General features: G+C 43.3%; 1 protein-coding gene across 1 annotated transcript in view; it reads left to right on the forward strand.

Moving 5' to 3' along the window:
• LOC126419110 (uncharacterized) overlaps positions 1-22848 on the forward strand; it is a 41817-nt gene that overhangs the window by 13331 nt on the left and 5638 nt on the right. The window contains exon 2 of the mRNA XM_050086248.1: positions 15527-15648. Coding sequence (XP_049942205.1) covers positions 15527-15648 — 122 coding nt within the window. The remainder of the gene's footprint in view (positions 1-15526; positions 15649-22848) is intronic.

Raw genomic sequence — 22848 nt, forward strand, 5'->3', positions numbered from 1 at the left:
GCAATTCCAGCAGGACAACGCGACACCCCACACGTCCAGAATTGCTACAGAGTGGCTTCAAGAACACTCTTCTGAGTTTAAACACTTCCGCTGGCCACCAAACTCTCCAGACGCGATCATTATTGAGTATATTGGGGATGCCTTGCAACATACTGTTTAGAAGAGATCTCGACCTTCTCGTACTCTTACTGATTTATGGATAGCCCTGCAGGATTCGTGGTGTAAATTCCCTCCAGCACTACTTCAGACGTTAGTGCAGTCCGTACCACGACGTGTTGCGGCACTTCTGGGTGCCGGCGGGAGCCCTACACGATACTAGGCAGGTGTATCAGTTTCTTTAACTTTTCAGTGTATGCGGAATTGAAATAACGCAAAACTATTTTTACACCTCATACCGGATTTTACGTGCAGAATAGTTTTGTTGTGCTTCACTACTATATCCGATAGTATCGGAGGGACTTTACAGTCTGTTCTAGGTGTAACGTCACTTCATAAACAACGTTTCCGTACAAGTAGAGTAACTTGGAATCTGTGTATCTCTGAAACAGATGAAGGTAACAATAGAGTCTTCAAAGCTGTTCGAGACCAGTAGCTTAGAGATATATTGTAAAAATTATAGTCATTAGCTATGCATAGCCGTCTTGGAAAATGGTTCAAATGGCTCTGAGCACTATGGGACTTAACTGCTGAGATCATCAGTCCCCTAGAACTTAAAACTACTTAAACCTAATTACCCTAAGGACATCATCCATATCCATGCCCGAGGCAGGATTCGAACCTGCGACCGTAGAGGCCGCGCGGTTCCAGACTCTAGCGCCTAGAACGGCTCGGCCACTCCGGCCGGCCGTCTTGGAAACTGCATCTTGGTTTTGCTACCGAAAAACAATGACTTTGGGGTGTTCCTCGATGACGGGTAAAGATTTTTGAAAACTAGAAGATGACCCTTCTAGATAAATGCGTAGATATTGTACGGTTAAAATTTGAAGAATTTTCTGCGGTTAATTGGCGCACAGGGTAGCCGCACGGTCTAGGGCGTCCTGTCACTTTTGAGTTACGACATTTGCGATTTGGGGACGCACTTTTTCACGAAGCAAGAGCTCTCCTTGGCGCACTATTTCACAACTGTTGTTTTCGTTAGATATGTTACCGCCATACGCATTCATCATTCTGTCATTCGACAGCCAAGAAATAATAATAGCACACTGTTCCTGTTTATACGCATTTGGTAATAACATCGCCATACTTCACGTTTCCGCATTTACCGCACGCACGTCGTAAACACGAATGCCATATTAATCCCTTGCCTACACGTCGGTGCTTATATAGCCACGTTGGAGTAACGCTACATCGCGTAATACGCTCGAGAAGCGCCTTAAAACGGAAATGTTTTGATCGGCCCTTGTATTATATTAAGGAGTCCGATCTTCGTGACCGTGAGGTGAATGGAATGACGAAAAACGGTGATCAGTTCCACAGCCGTTTTGACAGATACGATGTAGCAAATGGTACCTCGCTTTTTCTTCCACTTTCTTCACTACGCACTCTAAGTAGTTTGGGCAGGTAGTTATAAAAACACACAGTTTACATCCACTTGCGACAACAGTAAGGGAAGTCGCACGTTTACAATAAAAATAGCCTTGAGTGATTCCAATTAGGAACTGGGTACTTCCTACACTTCTCACATTTTATAATTTTTTGCGAGTGCGAGTCATGGAGCCACGTCTTCTCGAATAAAGTAAAATGTTGCTCGTCGTTCTTACTTGATGTCCACGCTAGGATCGCAGATGAGGTAACAAACGTGGTCAAGATGGCACCAGCTGCAGACCTCCCGATGTAAACAGGCCGCTGATCCTCAAAATGGTTCAAATGGTTCTGAACACTATGGGACTTAACATCTATGGTCACCAGTCCCCTAGAACTTAGAACTACTTAAACCTAACTAACCTAAGGACATCACACAACACCCAGCCATCACGAGGCAGAGAAAATCCCTGACCCCGCCGGGAATCGAACCCGGGAACCCGGGCGTGGGAAGCGAGAGCGCTACCGCACGACCACGAGATGCGGGCGCTGATCCTCGGTACATTGACTTGTAAACGTCTGTGCTCCCTATGATTGTGCGTGCAGCCTAGAGCTGTCACCTGTTGGAGTTTTACAGAGCTGATCTCGAAACCTTTTGATACCCTTGTGTAATATTCTGTTTACAGGTAAATGGCTCTGAGCACTATGGGACTTAACTTCTGAGGTCATCAGTCCCCCAGAACTTAGAACTACTTAAACCTAACTAACCTAAGGACATCACACATATCCATGCCCGAGGCAGGATTCGAACGTGCGACCGTAGCGGTTCCAGACTGTAGCGCCTAGAACCGCTCGGCCACTCCGGCCGGCACAGGTAAATGTCTGTAGCTTGGTACACACCGAAATCCCCGCATTACAGTGCCGTTGTCTCCAGATCCAGAATGAAATGGCGCAGCATTACTCGACATTAACAATGGGCTATGCCGTTTTTATGTGGCTTATCGAGAGGCTTGGTGCAATATTGAGTCGGGCGTATCTCAATGTTCACCAGCCATACACCTGAAAACGAACCTAAAATTAATTATAATACCTTGTATTTACCGGCAGTTCATAGTAACTGAGGTAAACTCATCGAAAAAAACGGAAGTGATACCTGACGTACCGCAAGGAAGTATTATTGGCACTTCAAAAATGGTTCAAATGGCTCTGAGCACTATGGGACTTAACATCTGAGGTCATCAGTCCCCTAGAACTTAGAACCACTTAAACCTAGCTAACCTAAGGACATCACACACATCCATGCCCGAGGCAGGATTCGAACCTGCGACCGTAGCGGTCGCGCGGTTCCAGTCTGAAGCGCCTAGAACCGCTCGGCCACTCGGGCCGGCTTATTGGCACTCTGCTGTTCCTAATCTATGTATTGGGTTGTTGCATAAGTTGGTAGCGTTTTTCCATAAGTTTAATAAACACAACAGGTACACATAACAGAGAGTTTAGTTATCAGTAATATGTTCTCCTCCGCCGTTTACTCAGTCTGCCAATGCTGGGGTAACATTTCGATTTCTCGGCTAGAATTCTGAGGCAAAGAATTCGTCGAACCATATTCCAAGCGCATTTCGTTCGGAAAGGAAGTTCCTTGAAGGTGTTCCGCTGAAAATCCGAGGGCGTACGATTAGGTGAGTAAGGTGGGTGCGGAGTGACTTTTTTTTTTTTTTTTCAGTGTATCAGAATGCGGGCGACCTTTATCGTGGAATAGCGTCACTTCACGCATTCTTCCTGGTCGTTGTTCTTGGTTTGTGTTTGCAAGACGTCTCTGTTGTGGACAGTAAATGTCATTAGTGACGGTTAGACCTCGGAGAAGCAATCGTTAGTACACCACAGACGCGCGGGATTAGCCGAGCGGTCTCGGGCGCTGCAGTCATGGACTGGGCGGCTGGTCCCGGCGGAAGTTCGAGTCCTCCCTCGGGAATGTGTGTGTGTGTTTGTCCTTAGGATAATTTAGGTTAAGTCCCCTAAGATTTCGCATACATTTGAACATTTGAACAGTACACCACACCGTCGCTACTACACTACAGGCATTACATTATTTATTGTGGATGCGAGCAGATCGTCTTTCCTTGTGTTAAGATAAAGACACCATTTCTCGTCATCAGCAAAGATACAGGATAGGAATGGTCAGTGTTGTTCACGAGCCAATTGATTACGAACAAGCAGAGATGATTTCTAGGACATTACATGCAAATGTTTCACGATGGTGGAATGACCACTGTTCATCACATTTGGCAGTTCTCGTGTACACTGACGTGAAACACTGTGGATTAATTCGTTTAAACGACCATCATCAAAACCCAAATGTCTTCCTGAACGCGGAGAGTCACTGATGCCAATACGACCTTCCTTAAATCGAGAATACGATTTTCGTGCCGTGCTCTGCCCCACGGGGTTATCCCCATACACGGCACAAATCTTTCTAGTTTCCCCTGGTGCTGTGACCTCTCTATTGAACTCAAACAGAAGAATACGTCGGAAATGTTCCAATTTCTCCATTAGGCACTCCATTTTCAAGCGTCCACGGCTCCAATCACTCGACTTCAGAATGACAAAACGGCAATATGTAAACTTACATAGCAACAGTGGAGTACAAATAAAAATCACAATCAATAAATAAACCAATAGCAAGCGGAATACCGATACACAAAACAAAAACGCTACGGACTTACGCACCAAGCTAATAAATGATTAGGAGATAATCTGAGTAGCTCTCTTAGGTTGTCTGCAGATGATACTGTCATTTCCCGTCTAGTAAAGCTACCAGAATATAAAAAACAACTAGAAAATGATTTATTCTATATATTTGTGTGTGGAATGAGCTACTTGAGTCTATGTAATGAAAAGTATGAGGTCATTCTTATGAGTTGTAACAGGAATCCGTTTAATTTCTATTACACGATAAATCACGCGAATCTAACTACGGAGGCAAAACAATTATGGACAACTTAAATTAGAACGTTCACATAGATAATGTTGTGGAGAAGACGAATCAAAGACTGAGTTTTATTGACAGAACATTAAGAAGATGCAATATATCCTCGAAAGAGACTGTCTACACGAGGTTTGCCCGTCCTCTGCTAGAGTATTGTTGAGCGGTATGGGATCCTTATCAGATATGATTGTCAAAATACATCGAAAAAGTCCAGAGAAGGGAACTTAGTTTATTTTACTATCTACAAGTAAGGGCATGAGTGTCACTGATATGGACCATGAATAGGGGTGGCAGTAATTAAAACAAAGGCGTTTGTCGTTGTGGCAGGATTATCTCATGAAATTTCAGTCATCAGCCCTTCCCCGAGAGTGTGTAAATATTTTGTGGGCGCCCACCTACACAGGGACAAATGATCATTGCAATAAAATAAGAGAAACCAGAGGTGCACGCAGAGATTAAAACAAAAAAAAGGGTGTGAAATCCTATGAGGCTTAACTGCTGAGGTTATCAGTCCCTAAGCTTACACAATACTTAACCTAAATTATTCTAAAGACAAACACACACACCTATGCCCGAGGGAGGACTCGAACCTCCACCGGGACCAACCTCACAGTCCATGACTGCAGCGCCCTAGGCCGCTCGGCTAATCCCGCTCGGCGGAGAGATTTAAATCTTGGTTATCCCGCGCGCAGTTCGAGAGTAGAATGATAGCGAAATAGTGTGATAGTGTGAACGGCAAAGCACTCATGTAGCTGTAGATATGGTCATAGTATTTACATTTACCAACGTGACTCGATAAACAGTGAACACTGCTATAGAATACCTTTACGGTACTCTCAGACTTTCACTAGCAGAGAAATTTCAAAGCCTGCAGCAGTAAGCAATAGAGTATTAATTGACATTGGTGTTAATTCCGGGAACGGTGAAAAAATAATACGAAGTGGACGTGAGCCAGTAATTCACTACAGTGTGATGAGAAAAAAAAGGAAAGAATATCCAGAAATATATGGCAAAAAAAAGGCTTTATGGATTTTTAAGCTTAATTCTGTGGCTCGAATCGCTTCCGTAATCTGGAAATGACTGTAGCCGTGTCAAAGATTACTGCGGGGAATTAAATTCCGAGCTCTGAGGTACAGCATCAATAATTAAAAAGCTATTAACCAGTAATAGGGAACGTGCGGCTGACATCGGTTTTCGCTCTCGACGAGGGCGCCCGGCCTGCGGTTTTAAGACTGAAATCGGCTGCATTCAATCTCGACAAAAAGCAGATGAGGCCGCCGCTACGGTGGCCAGGTGGAGGGGTGGGGAGGGGTGCTGGCAACGTTCGCGGGCGAGGGCTAAGGCCGGTCAGGGCAGGCACGAAGAGTAGCCGCTACCTCCAGGGCCAATCCGCCGACTGCGGAGCTAATTTCCGCCTGCGAGATTCACGGCTGCGGCACGAACGAAAATGATGATTAAGGCCTGTCGACAGCGCGGTGATTGCGAGAAACGTCTCGGTCCGCGCGAATCGACCACGTGGACTCAAAGCCGTCTGCCGACCGGTAAACTACGTTATAATGCCGTTTGATCGGTGACAGGTTTCAGCTGCTGATTGGACCTGCGGTTGCGGCGTCTGTTAGCTTTCCACGGGAGTCGGGTGCTTCGCTACAGTGGTTTAATCTGATAAAACGGCATGGCTGGAGGTACGCAGTAAAGGTAGTGCGTGTTAAAATTAATTTGTTTATGTCGGCTATCAAAGACTGAAACGAAGCTATTTGTTTTGTGGTTTGTGAGAAAACCTTGCAAAAGAATTTAATTCTCTTTGAGCTACTTGATGTGCGTGGATCTAATGCATATTATCCTCCAGATGCCAAATATATCAATATTCTTTTGTCCATGTTGTATGGAAGAATGAGAAAAAGATGAAATTTTCTGCCGTGCGGTGAGTCGTGCAGCCAGCAGTTGAACACACAACACTAAAATGCGCACGTGACACCGATGAAAGAAATGGAAAACACAGAGCAAACATTCGGAGAACCAGATACACTATGTAATCAAAAGTATCCAGACACCTGGCTGAAAATGGCTTACAAGTTCGTGGTGCCCTCCAGCGGTAATGCTGGAATTCAGTATGGTGTTGGCCCATCCTTATCCTTGATGACAAAGTCCACTCTCACAGGCATACATTCAGTCAGGCGCTGGAAGGTGTCTTGGAGAATGGCAGCCCTTCTTCACGGTCTGCTGCACTGAGGAGAGGTATCGATGTCGGTCGGTGAGGCCTGGCACGAAGTCGGCGTTCCAAAACATCTCAAAGGTGTTCTATAGGATTCAGGTCAGGACTCTGTGCGGGCCACTCCATTACAGGGATGTTATTGTCGTGTAACCACTCCGCCACAGGCCGTGCATTATGAACAGGTGCTCGATCGTGTTGAAAGATGCAATCGAAATTTCCCGAATTGTTCTTCAACAGTCGGAAGCAAGAAGGTGCTTAAAACGTCAATGTAGGCCTGTGGTCTGATACTGCCACGCAAAATCACGACCACACCATAACACGACCGCATCCGAACTTTACTGTTAGCACTACACACGCTGGCAGATGACGTTCACCGGGCATTCGCCATACCCACACCCTGTCATCGGATCGCCACATATCGTACCGTGATTCGTCACTCCACACAACGTTTTTCCACTGCTGTCCAATGTTTACGCTCCTTACACCAAGCGTGGTGTCGATTGGCATTTACCGGCGGGGTGTGTGGCTTATGAGCAGCCGTTTGGCCATGAAATCCAAGTTTTGTCACCTCCCGACTAACTGTCATAGTACATGCAGTGGATCCTGATGCAGTTTGGAATGCATGTGTGATGGTCTGGATAGATGTCTGTCTATTACAAAAAAAAGTGGCTCTGAGCACTATGGGATTTAACTCCTGAGGTCAGCAGTCCCCTAGAACTTAGAACTACTTAAACCTAACTAATCTAAGGACTTCACACACATCCATGCCCGAGACAGGATTCGAACCTGCAACCGTAGAAATAAAACAACAGATTTTCCTCTTTGTACAAAGAAATCTTGCGTAGAGACGTATGATACAAGTGACACCTAATCACCTGACCACGTTCGAAATCCGCGAGTTCCGCGGAGCGCCCCATTCTGCTTTCTCACGATGTCTAATAACCACTAAGGTCGCTAATACGGAGTGTCTGGCAGTAGGTGGCAGCACAATGCACGTAATATGAAAAATGTAAGGGTTTGAGGTAGTCCGGATACTTTTGATAACATAGTGTACCTGGCACATGCTTAATCGAATCACTGATAAAATTTCAAGAGCTCTGCACAAGACTTACAAGCAGCAACGGCCATGTACAAGATCTCGACCAGTCACAAACACTACAACATGATAATGGGACAACAGAGATTCAGACACTGATTTTGAAACAGATGATGATATGAAGACACCGGTATCACCAGATACAGATTCATATACGGCATAGTAACAGATCTCACGATTGCAACAATGCTACAATTAATATGGACATGAAATTTAGAAGTAAGTTAGTAATAAGGAATAAAACAAAAGATTTTTCTCTGTGTACAAAGAAAACAAGTAATTATTTAGCTTTTGGATCTTTATTTTCAACATGTAATTGTGGAATACGTAAACTGTATAAGATAGAAACTGTAAAACATGCAAATTTTATAATATTGTACTTAAACATACATATGTAGTATCGTAAGACTTAGCTACAAAAGCACAAACGGACAACGGCGACAAGAAGCGCCTTCCGGGGAGGCGGGTCTGGACGCCACCCTCCTGAGACTCCTCTCCCGCTTACGTCGCGGGCAAATGGAGGAAGTCATTGTAATAACAAATAATACTGTCATACCTCATACAGAAACCACGTAGAGCTAATATGACTACGTACATGCACGCAGTAGCAACCATAGTAGAACAGAGTATGCTAATTCAGACGAGACACGCTTGGAGTGTTTATCGAAGGCCTCTCACTTGAAGTAGCCAAATAAAGGGACTTCTTTTATTATTGAAATGTTCCCTCTCTTCCATTATTTCTTCTTAAGAACATACTAAAAATTTTTCCTTTGTTTTTACTTTATGTATCTCATGATTTTTCTAATTAACAATGTAATTATGTAAAAGAGAAGAAAAATAACAGCACTGAGACCAGCTGTAGAAAAAAAGAGTCTGTCTTTGCAGCTTGTTACTAATTTTTGGTAGCAAACAACCCACCATAATTACGAAGGCGGCGGATCACTATATATGTTAATAAATAAGCAAATATCAGCTGACAGCTAGTCATTAGTGTATTGCAGTCGATGTGAAGACAGGAAGACATGGCTTCTCTGGTATTCAAATGTTCAAATGCGTGTGAACGCCTATGGGACCAAACTGCTGAGGTCATCGGTCCCTGGACCTACACAGCACTTAAACTAACTTATGCTAAGAACAATACACACACACACACACACACACACACACACACACACACACACACATGCCCGAAGGAGGACTCTAACCTCCGGCGGGAGGGTCCGCGCATTCCGGGCACATGGCGCCTCTAACCGTGCAGCCACTCCGCGCCGCTCTCTGTTATTACGGTTTGCTTCACTGCTTGCAAAAAAAAGTGACTCATTTAGAAATTCCACAGCCCCTTTTTGATACACGAGGGTTATTCATGAAGTAATGTCTGCTCGATCGCGAAATGGAAACCACAGTGAAAAGGCGATGCAGGTTTGCACAGATGCACTGGGCAGTGCCTCAACTATACCCTTCGATAGCGTCACGCCTCTCTTTTGAATTCTGAGCATACAGTGAGCTCACAAATGTGCCTAGAAAATACTGTATCCCGCTAAGTGTGGGTGCCTTCTGCGAGATTTCGTGCAATTCTACATAACGTGTCACACATTTCCTTCTTCATGACAATTCTCGGCCGCACATTACAGAGACAGTGAAGAAACTTCTGCAGCATCTTCCATAGGAAGTGTTTCATTATCCACCTTACAGCCTGGACTTGGCTCCCTCCGATTTTGCTCCCTGTTCACGTGAACCGCTGGCTATGAAGACAACATTTTAGCACAGGCAACGAGCTGCAGACCAGCGTAGAGCATTGGTGGAAACCACAGGCAGCTACCTTCTATTACGAGGTTATTGGGAAGTTGGTGCAGCGCTACGATAAATGTCTAAGTTTTAACGACGATTGCGTCTAGAGAAGTAGCTGGAACGTGGAACTAACTGAGTTTCTTAAAATGATTTTCTCTGTGTTTTACATTTCGCTATCGATCGGACCTTACTTCCGAATACTCCTCGTATTATGCAGTTCAGATGACGGGAAAATCTAAAAAAACATTATCTGGCAACTTCTGACGTTAGAAATATGATGTACTCGTACATTTCGCGAGTGGCCCACGAAAAACATAACTTTAGCGTTACTTCCAACATTTAGTGAGTATTGACGTATATTCAGTTTAAGTATTCCATGATGCAAAATTACCTCTGAAAGACAATGATGTGCTAGAATATCTTCCCTTCCACCTGCAGCCTGCGTGTATAACTAGACGATATTTCAACTGTCCTGAACTACACCCGTTCTACTGTTCCTTCTTACGAACAACTGCTTCCACCAACTGACGCTAATTTTCCGTCGTGGCGTACGTTTAGTCTCCATCAACGACCAAGAGTTCACAAAAATTCCATCTCTGAAAGATTCTGAGAGCAGGAAAACATTTTGACACACTATTCTGTTGACAAAAGCTTACTGTTATCATAGAAAGAATATGAGAATATTTTCTTGATATGGATTCCTATAATGTTGAACTTACAGACATGCACGCATCCCAAAGCAACTAAATTTTTCTTGGTTAATGTTAAGAGTTTGCACTACAACGCATTTTAGGTTTCTGTTCTTTTTTTGTATAAAGCTAGAAAGGTATGGAATATGACGAATACATGTAATTAATGGCACGTATACTTTCTTTTCTTGATTTTGCTATTTTGAATGCACGTGTAACTAGCAGAACTGCGTTGAGAAAAACGAATTTCGTTTACATATTTCAGGAGAATTGCAACCGATATTGTAATCAAGAAGCAACATGGAAGCCTACCGGTATTTACTTAAAAAAGGGACGCAATGCACATTGGCGTTTCTAATGAACTTAGACTTTCAAATGTGTGTGAACATATGCTACAGAAAGCTGTGCAATGGATGGATGGTCGTTTGTGGGTGTGGCCAAAGAACAAAGAACGCGGACCCTGTGCACAAATTTGCAACATTAGTTTGTGCCTAGATCTTTGTTTCAGACTGTGATGAACATTTGGGAATCCCCATAAGTAGGCCACATAAAAACTGTTTTCTTACTTCCTTCCGCTGCTACGCTGTGACAGGTCAGTGGGGTGCCAGCTACGAACTGAACAAAGTTTCAGAAAAAGATTTTCCCATTTTCTTTTTGCTTTATTGGTGGACAAACGTATTGACCTCTTGTCACCTATAAATAGCGCACTTAAATGTGCTCGGGCAAGCCTGGCTTCCTCGATGCCGAAAGGTGTATGTACATTCTGCGTAATTTAAAATAACAGTATTAGCTAATGACGAAACAATTTGGTTGCAAGCCGTATGCTTAGTGAACTCGAACACAAAACGTATAGAACTTAAATTGTGTAAATTGGTAGCCAATATCAACGACATATTGAGAAGTACTTTATAGTTTATACCAATTCTTATGATTGCCTATACTAGTGGAACCGGTTGTCAATGTCAAGAGCGGTTGAACTACAATTTTTAACGCACTGTGCTAGACACAACTTAAGGCAAACAGTGAGCAAAGGATATTTAGAGCAGACTTCTTAACGTTTTACGTCAAAGCATCTTATCAGTTTGAATCGTTTGGATGTATTGGTTTGAGCTTAATTCGTTTCAATTCTCGTTTCTCCGTCGCTCTCTCTCTCACTCTCTCTCTCTCTCTCTCTCTGTCTCTTTCCTTTCCTTTCAACTTTCCTTCCAGTTACTTTCTCGTCAGTTATTTCTATCATTATCCTAGATTCAAGATTCGGTTCTGATGGAGATTAGATCTATTTTTTGTTTTGCCACATTTTTGGCGACAGTTCACGAACTTGTACGTATGTATCCATTATGGTACGGAATGGTTTCCATTTGCTACATGACGAAGAAGAATGTATGCTTCCATACATTCGCCTGGCTCCTACTATATCTTTAGGATCCTCAGGTGAAATTTAGGATGCATGATTGTGGAAATGTAATATAGTCAGTTTGTAATATTGGTTCTCTCAACTTGCATAGAAGCGTCTAGTGACAAGAATGTCTTCTTTTTGCCAACTACCACTTTTAAGAAAGCTAAAAATATCGGGAAATACATTTAACTTAACGAGACTTGCCACTTACAAGGTTAACAGTACATTTCTGAAGCCGTTTTTCCATCAGGTCGACTTGATGAGAATAATTCTCTGTGGCTAACATAGTTCTCTAGAACAAACGGCAGGAGATTTCTTAGTAGTGTTTTCGAATTGTTCGACTAGTCTGTCTTCTGAATCAACCGTTGATTTCAGGAGTTTTTCTTTCTTTAGGTATTTAATAGATGTAAGAGATTTTGGAAACTTGTCGCAGATGCTGCGAAGATAAAGGGGTTATTGTCCTCATATGGACTTTATCTTGCATGTGACCATATTCAAGTTGATATTAGGGATAAGTAATCTAGAAATCTTTACAGTTATCAGGGAACAGTCATACGCTACCCGCTACCGTTGACGTATCTCTTATGCGTGTTCATAACGTGAACTTACCCGTAACCCCCGCTCGGAGGAACGCCGTCGATACTTTTGCTTGCAATATATTGTATGTGGCCACTCAGGATTACGTCGTGGGTTCTACGGGAGCTTTTCGAGAAACTATCAAACACAACGTTATATCCATAAGTTCCAAGTTCCTCCGTATTTTCTGAGTGTTGGTGTTGAGTCCAACAGAGGATTGGTGTATTATCTTAATTTCCAACCGAACTATCTCCAGCGGGTAAGTACACGTAATCGTCTTTTCCGGTGCCCTTTATACGGTAAGCGCTTGGTGGCGACTGGTGTTATTCTTCTCCAGTTTCACGGAGAACCAAGCATGTCCTAATATATACTACTATTCCGACGGGATTGCCACTTCAAAGCTGCTGCCGGCTCTCCCCAGGGAAGGAATCCCTTTGCCCCTACTACCTGCGTCTAGTTAATAACAGGTTCAAATGTGACACAGGCTTTCAAAGTGTCTGCACACCGTTTATCTGAGGCGGGATGTGGAAACCAATTGGGTATTTACGTATGTGGACGGGGAAAACCACGTCGAGGCTATCTGGCATTCCGGTCCAACTCGTTAATTCTTTAGGTCGATTCGATCCACGTCTGACGTGCCTCCCATTGTCCCGTAAGCGGATCGTTTAATGGGCTGGACTACCCTCGAGGACTTTTAGACGTAATACAGGGTGATTCAAAAAGAATACCACAACTTTAAAAATGTGTATTTAATGAAAGAAACATAATATAACCTTTTGTTATACATCATTACAAAGAGTATTTAAAAAGGTTTTTTTTTTCACTCAAAAACAAGTTCAGAGATGTTCAATATGGCCCCCTCCAGACACTCGAGCAATATCAACCCGATACTCCAACTCGTTCCACAGTCTCTGTAGCATATCAGGCGTAACAGTTTGGATAGCTGCTGTTATTTCTCGTTTCAAATCATCAATGGTGGCTGAGAGAGGTGGCCGAAACACCATATCCTTAACATACCCCCATAAGAAAAAATCGCAGGGGGTAAGATCAGGGCTTCTTGGAGGCCAGTGATGAAGTGCTCTGTCACGGGCTGCCTGGCGGCCGATCCATCGCCTCGGGTAGTTGACGTTCAGGTAGTTACGGACAGATAAGTGCCAATGTGGTGGCGCTCCATCCTGCTGAAATATGAATTGTTGTGCTTCTTGTTCGAGCTGATTTTCCTGGGCTGTGAACAAATGCTTGCTAGATGCGTGCTACATTTTCATCACTCGTTCTCGGCCGTCCAGAACTTTTCCCTTTGCACAAACACCCATTCTCTGTAAACTGTTTATACCAACGTTTAATGCACCACCTATCAGGAGGTTTAACACCATACTTCGTTCGAAATGCACGCTGAACAACTGTCGTCGATTCACTTCTGCCGTACTCAATAACACAAAAAGCTTTCTGTTGAGCGGTCGCCATCTTAGCAGCAACTGACGCTGACGCCTATTCAACAGCGCCTCAAGCGAACAAATGTACAACTAAATGAAACTTTATAGCTCCCTTAATTCGCCGACAGATAGTGCTTAGCTCTGCCTTTTGTCGTTGCAGAGTTTTAAATTCCTAAAGTTGTGGTATTCTTTTTGAATCACCCTGTATAAGAGAAAAACACGGAACACTAACAGAACTTTGCCGACGAAAGCGCGTAAACGATGCATATCACAAGGATTTGAGGTGTGCTTTTAATACGAAGGGGTTAAGCTTTGTCGTAGCGGCTACTTAAAAGGTGTGTAAACAGTGCGCATCAAGCTGTAGTTCTTTAGACACATTACGACGGTAGCATAGTTACGTTGTGAAAGTCATTGTACGTGAACAAACAAAAACTGAGGAGAACCAGGAGCATCTCTGAAGATGTCCAGCGCAGCTCAGGACGAAACGCAAGGAGGGGAAAACTTTCGTGGACCACGACGATACAAGCCGGAAAACGCAACTGAAAGTCGTGAACGCCTTCGTTGTAAGATAAAACCGTAACTTGTATTATGGTTGGTCTGTCAAACTGTTGACCCTGGTATAAGGGTTCCCGGTTCACAGAAACTTGACGCTTATGGTGGGAAAGATTCATCAAGAGGGGTGTAACTGATTCCGTTTCTTCATCCCTAATGAATCCAGGCATTTACTACTTACAGATTACGAATGATGTTGTATTTAATGTGAGCAGACCACGATGTGGAACTGTATACTGTAATAAGGAGATTTAAAGTCTAATGAGTCGTTGTTAACGAATTCTAAAATATTTGGTAGCAGTGCATAGTGCTCTTTACCCGGCAAATTGCACCGTCTATTTGTCTTGAAAATTATGGTTCTTTGTCATTGAGATGTTACGATATCAGGTAATGAGACGTTGCGTACTGGCTATGGCGGCACATTGACTGGACGGGCGCCGGCCGAGGTGGGCGAGCGGTTCTAGGCGCTTCAGTCCGGAACCGCGCGACTGCTACGGTCGCAGGTTCGAATCCTGCCTCGGGCATGGATGTGTGTGATGTCCTTAGGTTATTTAGGTTTATGTAGTTTTAAGTTCTAGGGGACTGATGACCTCAGAAGTTAAGTCCCATAGTGCTCAGAGCCATTTGAACCAATTTTTTTGACCTCAGATGTTAAGTCCAATAGTGCTCTGAGCCATTTTGACTGGACGGGCATTCGTCACCGGGGAGGGGGGGGGGGGAAGGGGGGGGGGGGCGTGTTAAAATCCTTGTCCGGTGATCCTGATCCTGATCTTCGTTTTCCTAAAGTGTCCCAGATGATTCCTTCAGCATGGCCACGGTCAATTTCCAAGCACCTGCCAGTATGGCTTGGGAAAACGCTCTAATAACCTTGATATTGAAGGGGCGCTAACCTGCAACTTCATTAAAGTTTCAATTTATTAGCTTTCGGTTCATGCCCATAAAACCCTCTCAATAGCGGAAAGACGATACGACAGTGTGTTTGAGGCGACTTTTGTGTCGTTTATGACTATACGAATGTAAAGAGAATACCCACTCCCCGAACGGAGAAAATTTCCTATTCGGCTGGGAATCGAACCCGGGTGCTTTCGGTTGGCAATCCGCTGCGCTGACTGACCGCGCTGCTATCGAGGCGGACGTTCGACTTTAGAATAAAATAGCTACACTTTTAGTTTGCAACAATCCTCCATCCGTGCAGAACGCTGCAATCTACGTATCATTACAGCGGTGGCCACGCCGCGCCATCAGTTGTGAACGGCAGACTGCCGCCTCCCACTCTCCAGGAAGGCCAGCAGAGCCCGCTGGCAGCGGTGAGGCAGCTGCAGCTGACCGGCCGCCGCAGACGACAGCCGGACTTCCGGTCTTGGGCGGTCTGGCCCCCGCCCGGGACCGCCCACTGTCCTCCGTAATTTCTCGTGGCTCAATCAATTCGATTGCTCGTTCTTGCGTTCAATCTTAGCTCAAATGGGTTTTTCCAGCAATTAAACGCAGGAAATGGCATCGGCGCCCGCTGCAGCCTGGCTCTTCCTCTCGTTCCCTCCATCTCGTTCCCCCATTTTCGACCGAGTCACCACACCGTTACATCGCTGCGTTCGCCTTAATCCTTGTACTAGGACAGGTGCGCAGGTAATCGTTAAACTACTGTGCCTTCATCAAGAACCAATACCATTAGTATACTGTTACTATAATCACAGGCATGTAATTTATTGTTGTCAAAGACCCAGCAGTGTCTTAAATGTGTTCAAAATCATCTTCAAAAGTGCAACATTACGTGAGTGCTACTTATGCCCTTTTCCTGAATAACATAAACGGCAATCACGTCACTATGACGCCTGCCATCACCACGAAAGAGACCCACCATCGTGGTTGGTGTTACTCACCTGATCTATGGCTTAACATAAAGGGCAATCTCGTCACTGTGACGCCAGCCATCACCACGAAAGAGACCCACCATCGTGGCTGGTGTTACTCACCTGACCTGTGGCCATAGCCTTAGAAGTTGGTTGTCCGAAATGTGACCTTAGAACGAAATTTCGTCAGTAGAATTTTGATCTAAGTGTGGATGAATTTTGGTGCCAAACACTATCTGATCACCAGACAAGATCTACTTTAAGGGGGGAAACCACATTAGGAGGCTGTTTGACACTGATTTTTTGGGACTCTTTTGGGTGAGAAGAATTAATTAGAATTTAATGATAGTTTGACATCATTTCATTTATATTTAGAATAGTTTTTGTGAATTGTTTTGAATAATTTCAGCCAAAAATAACAAAGTTACGCTGTGATGTTAGCTGAAGATTGTGGGTACAGTTCTCCAATTGCGCGCACTGTAGCCATTCCGATTTTCATCTGAAATCAAAAAGGTTTTGATTAATAACTTATTTTCTAAGGATATGAATCTCAATGCTGGTGAAAGTAATGAAAATTAATAATTTTGCAGGCGTTGGAAAAATTTACTTCGATTTTCACGATTTCTTCTCTAATTATGCAAAGAAAAATGCCCTTAAAATCACGATACCATCTCACAAGTTCGTATAATTCGTAATTTTATAAAGAATCATACTATCAATTTTAATAACTATTTTTTCAATGCTTTTCGAGTTAGACTGCACGCAAATGTAAAAAAAGTCATTTCGAGAAAACGCGTTTAGCAAAATAAATTCTCGGGAACTAGAAATTCAAGAAAGTTAACAATAATGTAAAATGCTTACCGATCAGTGTCCGATACCAGCACCATATAGTAATCCCTCTTCTTCCTTATAGGCTTCGTTTTGCGCTTGCATCAGTACTTTCAGAGCTTTCAGACCTTCCTTCGATTCCAATGAATTACGTCGATTCTGCTGGCTCACTCGTTGATTATCGATTTGTTCGGCATAATTGAAGCTCTGCGTACCTACTACAATATCTGCCTCGTTCATGACCATCGAAGGCATTTCCTTCATTGAATAAGCCCGCTGATAAATACGATGCCAATTCAACGACTTTTAGTCTGGAGTGCAAGTGTTTAGGAGCTAATCGCCAAATAGTGGAATTAAAACTTTCATTCACATTCTGTGTGTGGCCATCTAAACATTTCTCCAGTAACGTATCCCTTGACAAATCTCCATATATTGTAAGAATTTCCTTGTGTACGTCGGGGTGCAATGGAGTAGGGTGCGGTTCATGTTCGATCCCAAGGGCTGTTCGTTTCTGCCACTCGCACCAGCTGGGCAATACTCGTGTCGAGGATTTTCATCCGTGGAAATCCTATGATAGTATGTCGCCATAATTGCTTTGTACCCTATGTGTACTCGGTTCTACGCTCATAATGTCTAAACGAATGGGAATTTCGCTTTGAAATTTGACAGCCTATTCTTGGGTAGTTAAGCTAACGATTTATGCAGTAAAAAAGAAATCGGATTTTGTTAACCTCCTAATGTGGTTTCCCCCCTTAATCTTAAACCTCTCCTCTGTTAGGATGCCTGATGCTGTTGATCGTGCCACCCATATCTGTCCTATTCTGTGCACAGTCACTATTATCACACTTTCCCTCATTTCACTTTCGTCACCAACAATATAAATAGCACCCTCTAGAAGCTGGAGACTTAACAGCAAAAAATCCATTGGCAAATAACAAGCATTTTTACGTAGTTTGTAGCTTTATCTTTGGCTGAAACTGATACTTTTATACTGAGAGGGAACTATCACCTTTCCAGCGTAAGTGTACACCTATATTCAAGTAACGCATCAGCTGCGGTAAGATTACAGCCAAATCTGAAATGCTCAGAAATTCTTTCATATAATTTACTGCTGTTACTAACACAGAACGGCTGTGGTTGGCTGACGCTGTTAAGCGCTTTGGCAAAAAAGTGTTTCGCATCGACTGCGATGTGGCTTTTTATGTTCATGGTCTAGTCGACATTTATCTCCCCAACCTTATGTGTCACGTTAACAAAATCAGTGCACATTTAAAGCAAATCGTCTCAATTTTTTTCAGCTTTCATAATCTAGTTTATGTCTATCTGCGGTCTTATGATGTAAATAATTCAGGCAGGTAACTCTGGTTGGGAGTGGTTTTTTTTCCTAGAAGACAAGTGATTTTTCTGGTGTATTTTTGGGTGCTGATTTCAGCTAAAGTGGTTACAGGGTCCAGTCACATGCAAGTTAGGCAGAAGTTTAAGGTTTCTGTGAGGTATGCAAAAGTAAGTAACTCCACTATTGTTTTGTGAAGGCCTGCAATATAACCTATTACAAAAAGATATGTTTCATAATCTGTAGTAGAATTAATTACATAATTTGGTGACATTGTACTGTTGAGCTATGTGTGTTAGTTTTACATATCGTTTTTCATGCAAAATTCAGCAAAGAGTGACAAATCGACTGGTTCCTGCTTCTGCGAATGTCACGGCTTTAAGACGTTGTATTAATTTTCCTTAGCACTTCTGACAGATCTGTGAAAAACCTATAGTGAAAAAACTGCAGTGGACAATCGCAGACTTTGTCACAGAAGTGTACTTTTGCATACTTGGGTGTGAAGATTACGGGTGAAGACAATCATGGGCGTCACATCCAGTATGTTCAAGTAGTGCGGTAGGACCCGAGCTTCCAATGCGAATGAGACAGTCCCGCAAAATATGAGGTCTCAAAATATCTGGCCAATTAGAACGCCAAAAGTTGGAGGGAAGAACGTACTGTTCGGTTCAAATGTGGACCAGAAATATACTTCTGCCTCCATTTCACATAAAACTTGGCATAATGAAACTATTAAAGATCTACCAAAAGATGGCGACACTTTCAAATGTATGGCAAATACGCTACTGCTGCTATCAGAAGCTAAAAACAAAGAAGGGGATTTTCCTCGGCCGTGACGTTCGGAAACACTTTAAGACGCAAATTAGAAGACAAAACAAATAAAACTGAAAGATCATCTTGGGTATCCTTTAAAAATTAGCTGTCAACAAGTTTCTTGGCAACTGCAAAAACCTTGGTTACAACGATTACTAAGAAACATACTGGATAATTTCAGGAGCTTGAAACTGCACTTTCTGGAGCTATTTTCTAGAAAATCTAGGAGCTATGAATGAGGAACAGGGAGGAAGTTTCCATCAAAACATAACAAATGGTGCGGAACTACCAGGATCTATGGGATCGTAGCATGATAGCTGCCTGCTGCCGGATGCTACAGAGGGAGTGTCCTCAGTCAGCTCACGGAGAAAAAGGCAATGGGAATTTCAGAGGAAAAGATGAAACATCGAGATTTATGAATAACGAAATAATTCATTATAATGATAGGAGTGCCTTATTTTATCATTTTAATAAATTTAGTTTGGATGTATGCGTTGTATATTAATTTTCTACATTTTCATCATTTTTTGTGAAAAAATCTTACATGATAGATGGAAATCCTTAGCGTTTCTGAACTTAGCTTGTCAAAAGGCGTTAAAATCACCCAGTAATATTACGAAAAAAATTTCAGTGTATAAATTAGTAGACCTGTGAAATTTAATTATCTTGGAGACGTTCGGTTCTCCTAGCTCTCTTGATTATAATCTATGTCGAATCCGGAATCAACACTTTTTCCTTCTTGTGAGCGACGCATTTGCGCATATCGCGGATATAAGAACCTGATTTTGTCGTTATTAATGCCTTCTTTGTATCTGATTAAAGACTTGTATGTATTAATGACATGTCTCACTTTTATTGTTTTTAAGTTTCCGGAACCAGAAAGTACCACTCCAGGACGGAAAGGGACAAAGTATCAGTTGCAAATTATTCTTCCAGCTCCCCAGCACTGACAGACAGTAAAAAGAAGATGGAGAACAAACTGAAGACAACCCAGTTTTCTACACAGTATTTGTCGCATGCGTGTATAGCAGAGTCTTAATCACATCAAACGTCACGTTATCACGTTAATATACTGTAAAACCACCCTTGTAAATGGTGACCACATAGTCATAATTTCGTCAAAAAGTCTGTCACTTTAAAACATCAGTAAAAACATTTCAGATGATTGGAAAATACTGTAAATATGATTGCTTGAACATGAAAGTGACTCCTATCAGAGTATGTTTTATTCGTTGACAGTGGTAATTTAAGTGGCTGACACGGTGACAGCATAAAAACAAATTGAGTTTATTTTGTGGCTTACAGAAGCATGAGGCTAGTTTGGTTTGAATACGGACATCGTTGCCTAGTATTTTCTGCGGACATATTGAAGCGGCGTACCGGCTCACGGCCTTCGCCTCAAACTGAGCGTTCCATATTCACAGCTGGGATGATGATGTGCTTACACGGCTCAGTAACAGGTATGAAACTCTCATCTGCGAAGCCCGGGCTCGAGTCAGCTTATTGGACACGCAAGCTGCGAGGCTAAACGTTACACCCAGACTCTGTCTGCACGGCGACGCCGCTCCACTACTAATGACGCACTCGATGGCGACTGAGACTTATCTTCATGGCAGGAGCTGGAGCGTGTAAAGTGGATGGCTACTTTCTGGAATTGATTTAGAGAAAAAATAAAGATGTGCTGCGAAATGCGGCAATTTAGAGCCTGAATAGGTAAGGGTTACGAGAGGCGCTCAATAAATAATGTAACTCTTTTTTTCTCTGTCAGTGTCGGTCGAAAAAATGTGGAATATGTTTTGTATATTCTCGCTTCTGTCTCCATAGTTTCATGAAGTTCCCGTAGGTGTAGGCGCTATATGAAGCCTTTAAAATAGCGTCTCTAAGGAGTTGCGTTCTGAGCAGAGAGCTGTCATTTAGTTTCTTTTGGCCCAACACCAGAACATCCCACTGCACTTGCGAAATGTCTACGGAGACCTGGCAGTGAACAAAAGCACAATGAGTCGTTGGGCGAGGCATCTGTTCTCGCGCAAACCTGTCCGATCTCCCGCGTCCCGGCCTGCCGCACACAGCTGTGACTCCTACAACGTTGGAACTTGTGGACACTCTCATTCGAGGTGATCGACGGATGACAATCGAACACCTCGTTACTCAAGTGGACGTCCTCGTTGATGGGAGTGCTGACACACTATTCCAGCAGCTAGGGTACTTTTTAGCCGTCAAACGGGATACTATAAAGCGGAGCGAAGAGCCTTCTTAGCGGAATTGCTTGCACTTTACGAGGCTAATCGTGACAATATTTTCTCGAACATCGTCACAGGTGATGAATTATGCGCTCACTACTTAGAACCGGAAACAAAACGGCAATCCACGGAGTGGCGCCACACGAACCCTCCTCCTAAGGAAAAGTTCACAGCTGTACCTCCGCCGTTAAAGTCATGGCGGCGCACTTCTGGAACTCTGAAGAGATTATCGTATTTGACGTCGCCCCTCTACTCTGTAGTGTACTGTGCAAGCCTCTGGAAATTGAAGAAACGACTTGAGCGTGCTTGTCACCACAAAAATTCAAACAAACTTCTGCTTTTCAATGACAACGCAACGCTTCCCACAAGTCTGGGCACCCGAGAGGAGATCACAAAATTTCATTGGACTGTTCTCCCTCACCCACCCTACAGCCCGTATATCTCACTTTTCTACTTCCATCTGTTTGGCTCAATGAAGAATGCACTTTGCTAGAAGCAGTAAGCGGATGGTGGGGAGGTTATTGATGTAGCAAGACGTTGGCTCTGATGTCGACCAATAGAGTGGGGCCATGGGAGAATATAGGCCCTTCTAGTAAGGTGGCGTAAGGCCATCACATATAACGTATATTATATTGAAAAATAGGGTTTTGTAGCCAGAGTAATGGAAAATAATGTGATCTGTTGGAATCCTGAATAAAACTAACCAGCTTTCGGGAAAAAGTGCTGCATTATTTATTCAAAGTCCCTCGTATTAGTAATTCTGTTTCTTTTAATTTTTTAAATTCTTGGTAAGTCCGTACGGGACCAAACTGCTGAGGTTATCAATCCACAGGCTTACACAATACTTAATCTAACTTACGCTAAGGACAACACACACACACGCACACACACACACACACACACACACACACACACACACACACACGCATACACACACCCATTCCCGAGGGAGGACGCACAACTTAAACTTACTTAAACTAACTTACGCTAAGAGCAAAACACACACACACACACACATACACACACACACACACACACACACACACACACACACACACACACACGTTCCCGAGGGAGGACTCGAACCTCCGACGGAGAGTAATTCCCTGAAAAACGGTGAAATCTGTTGCCCACAAATACAGCATTCACCCACTTTGCGAAAGTACGTCTCACTTATCGCTTGAGGTGCGAGGAAACCGATCCACCCTCTCGCCGTAACGTCACTCCTGTCTGAAGTCTCAGGAGTGTCACCAACGAAAGTCTCTGTCGCCACTCACAAGAGAGACTTTCTGAAATAAATGCTGTTGCTCAGCATTTAAACAGAGTGGTATGTCGTGAAGTAAAATTGCGTTTCAAAGATATTCTAAATTCGTTCTGAATAAATGGAGTAGTGCGCACCCAATGGAAAAAAGGCACAATGAGATGAAATTGCAAAAACGGTTTCGCTCATTCCAGCATCACTGCAAACAAATTATTTTGTGTAGTTACATATTCGACTATTGATACTTACAGATTGGCGTTCCTTCTCAGGGAAAGAGACT

Source organism: Schistocerca serialis, chromosome 1, assembly GCF_023864345.2.
Source record: "Schistocerca serialis cubense isolate TAMUIC-IGC-003099 chromosome 1, iqSchSeri2.2, whole genome shotgun sequence".
NCBI classification, from domain to species: Eukaryota; Metazoa; Arthropoda; class Insecta; order Orthoptera; family Acrididae; genus Schistocerca; species Schistocerca serialis.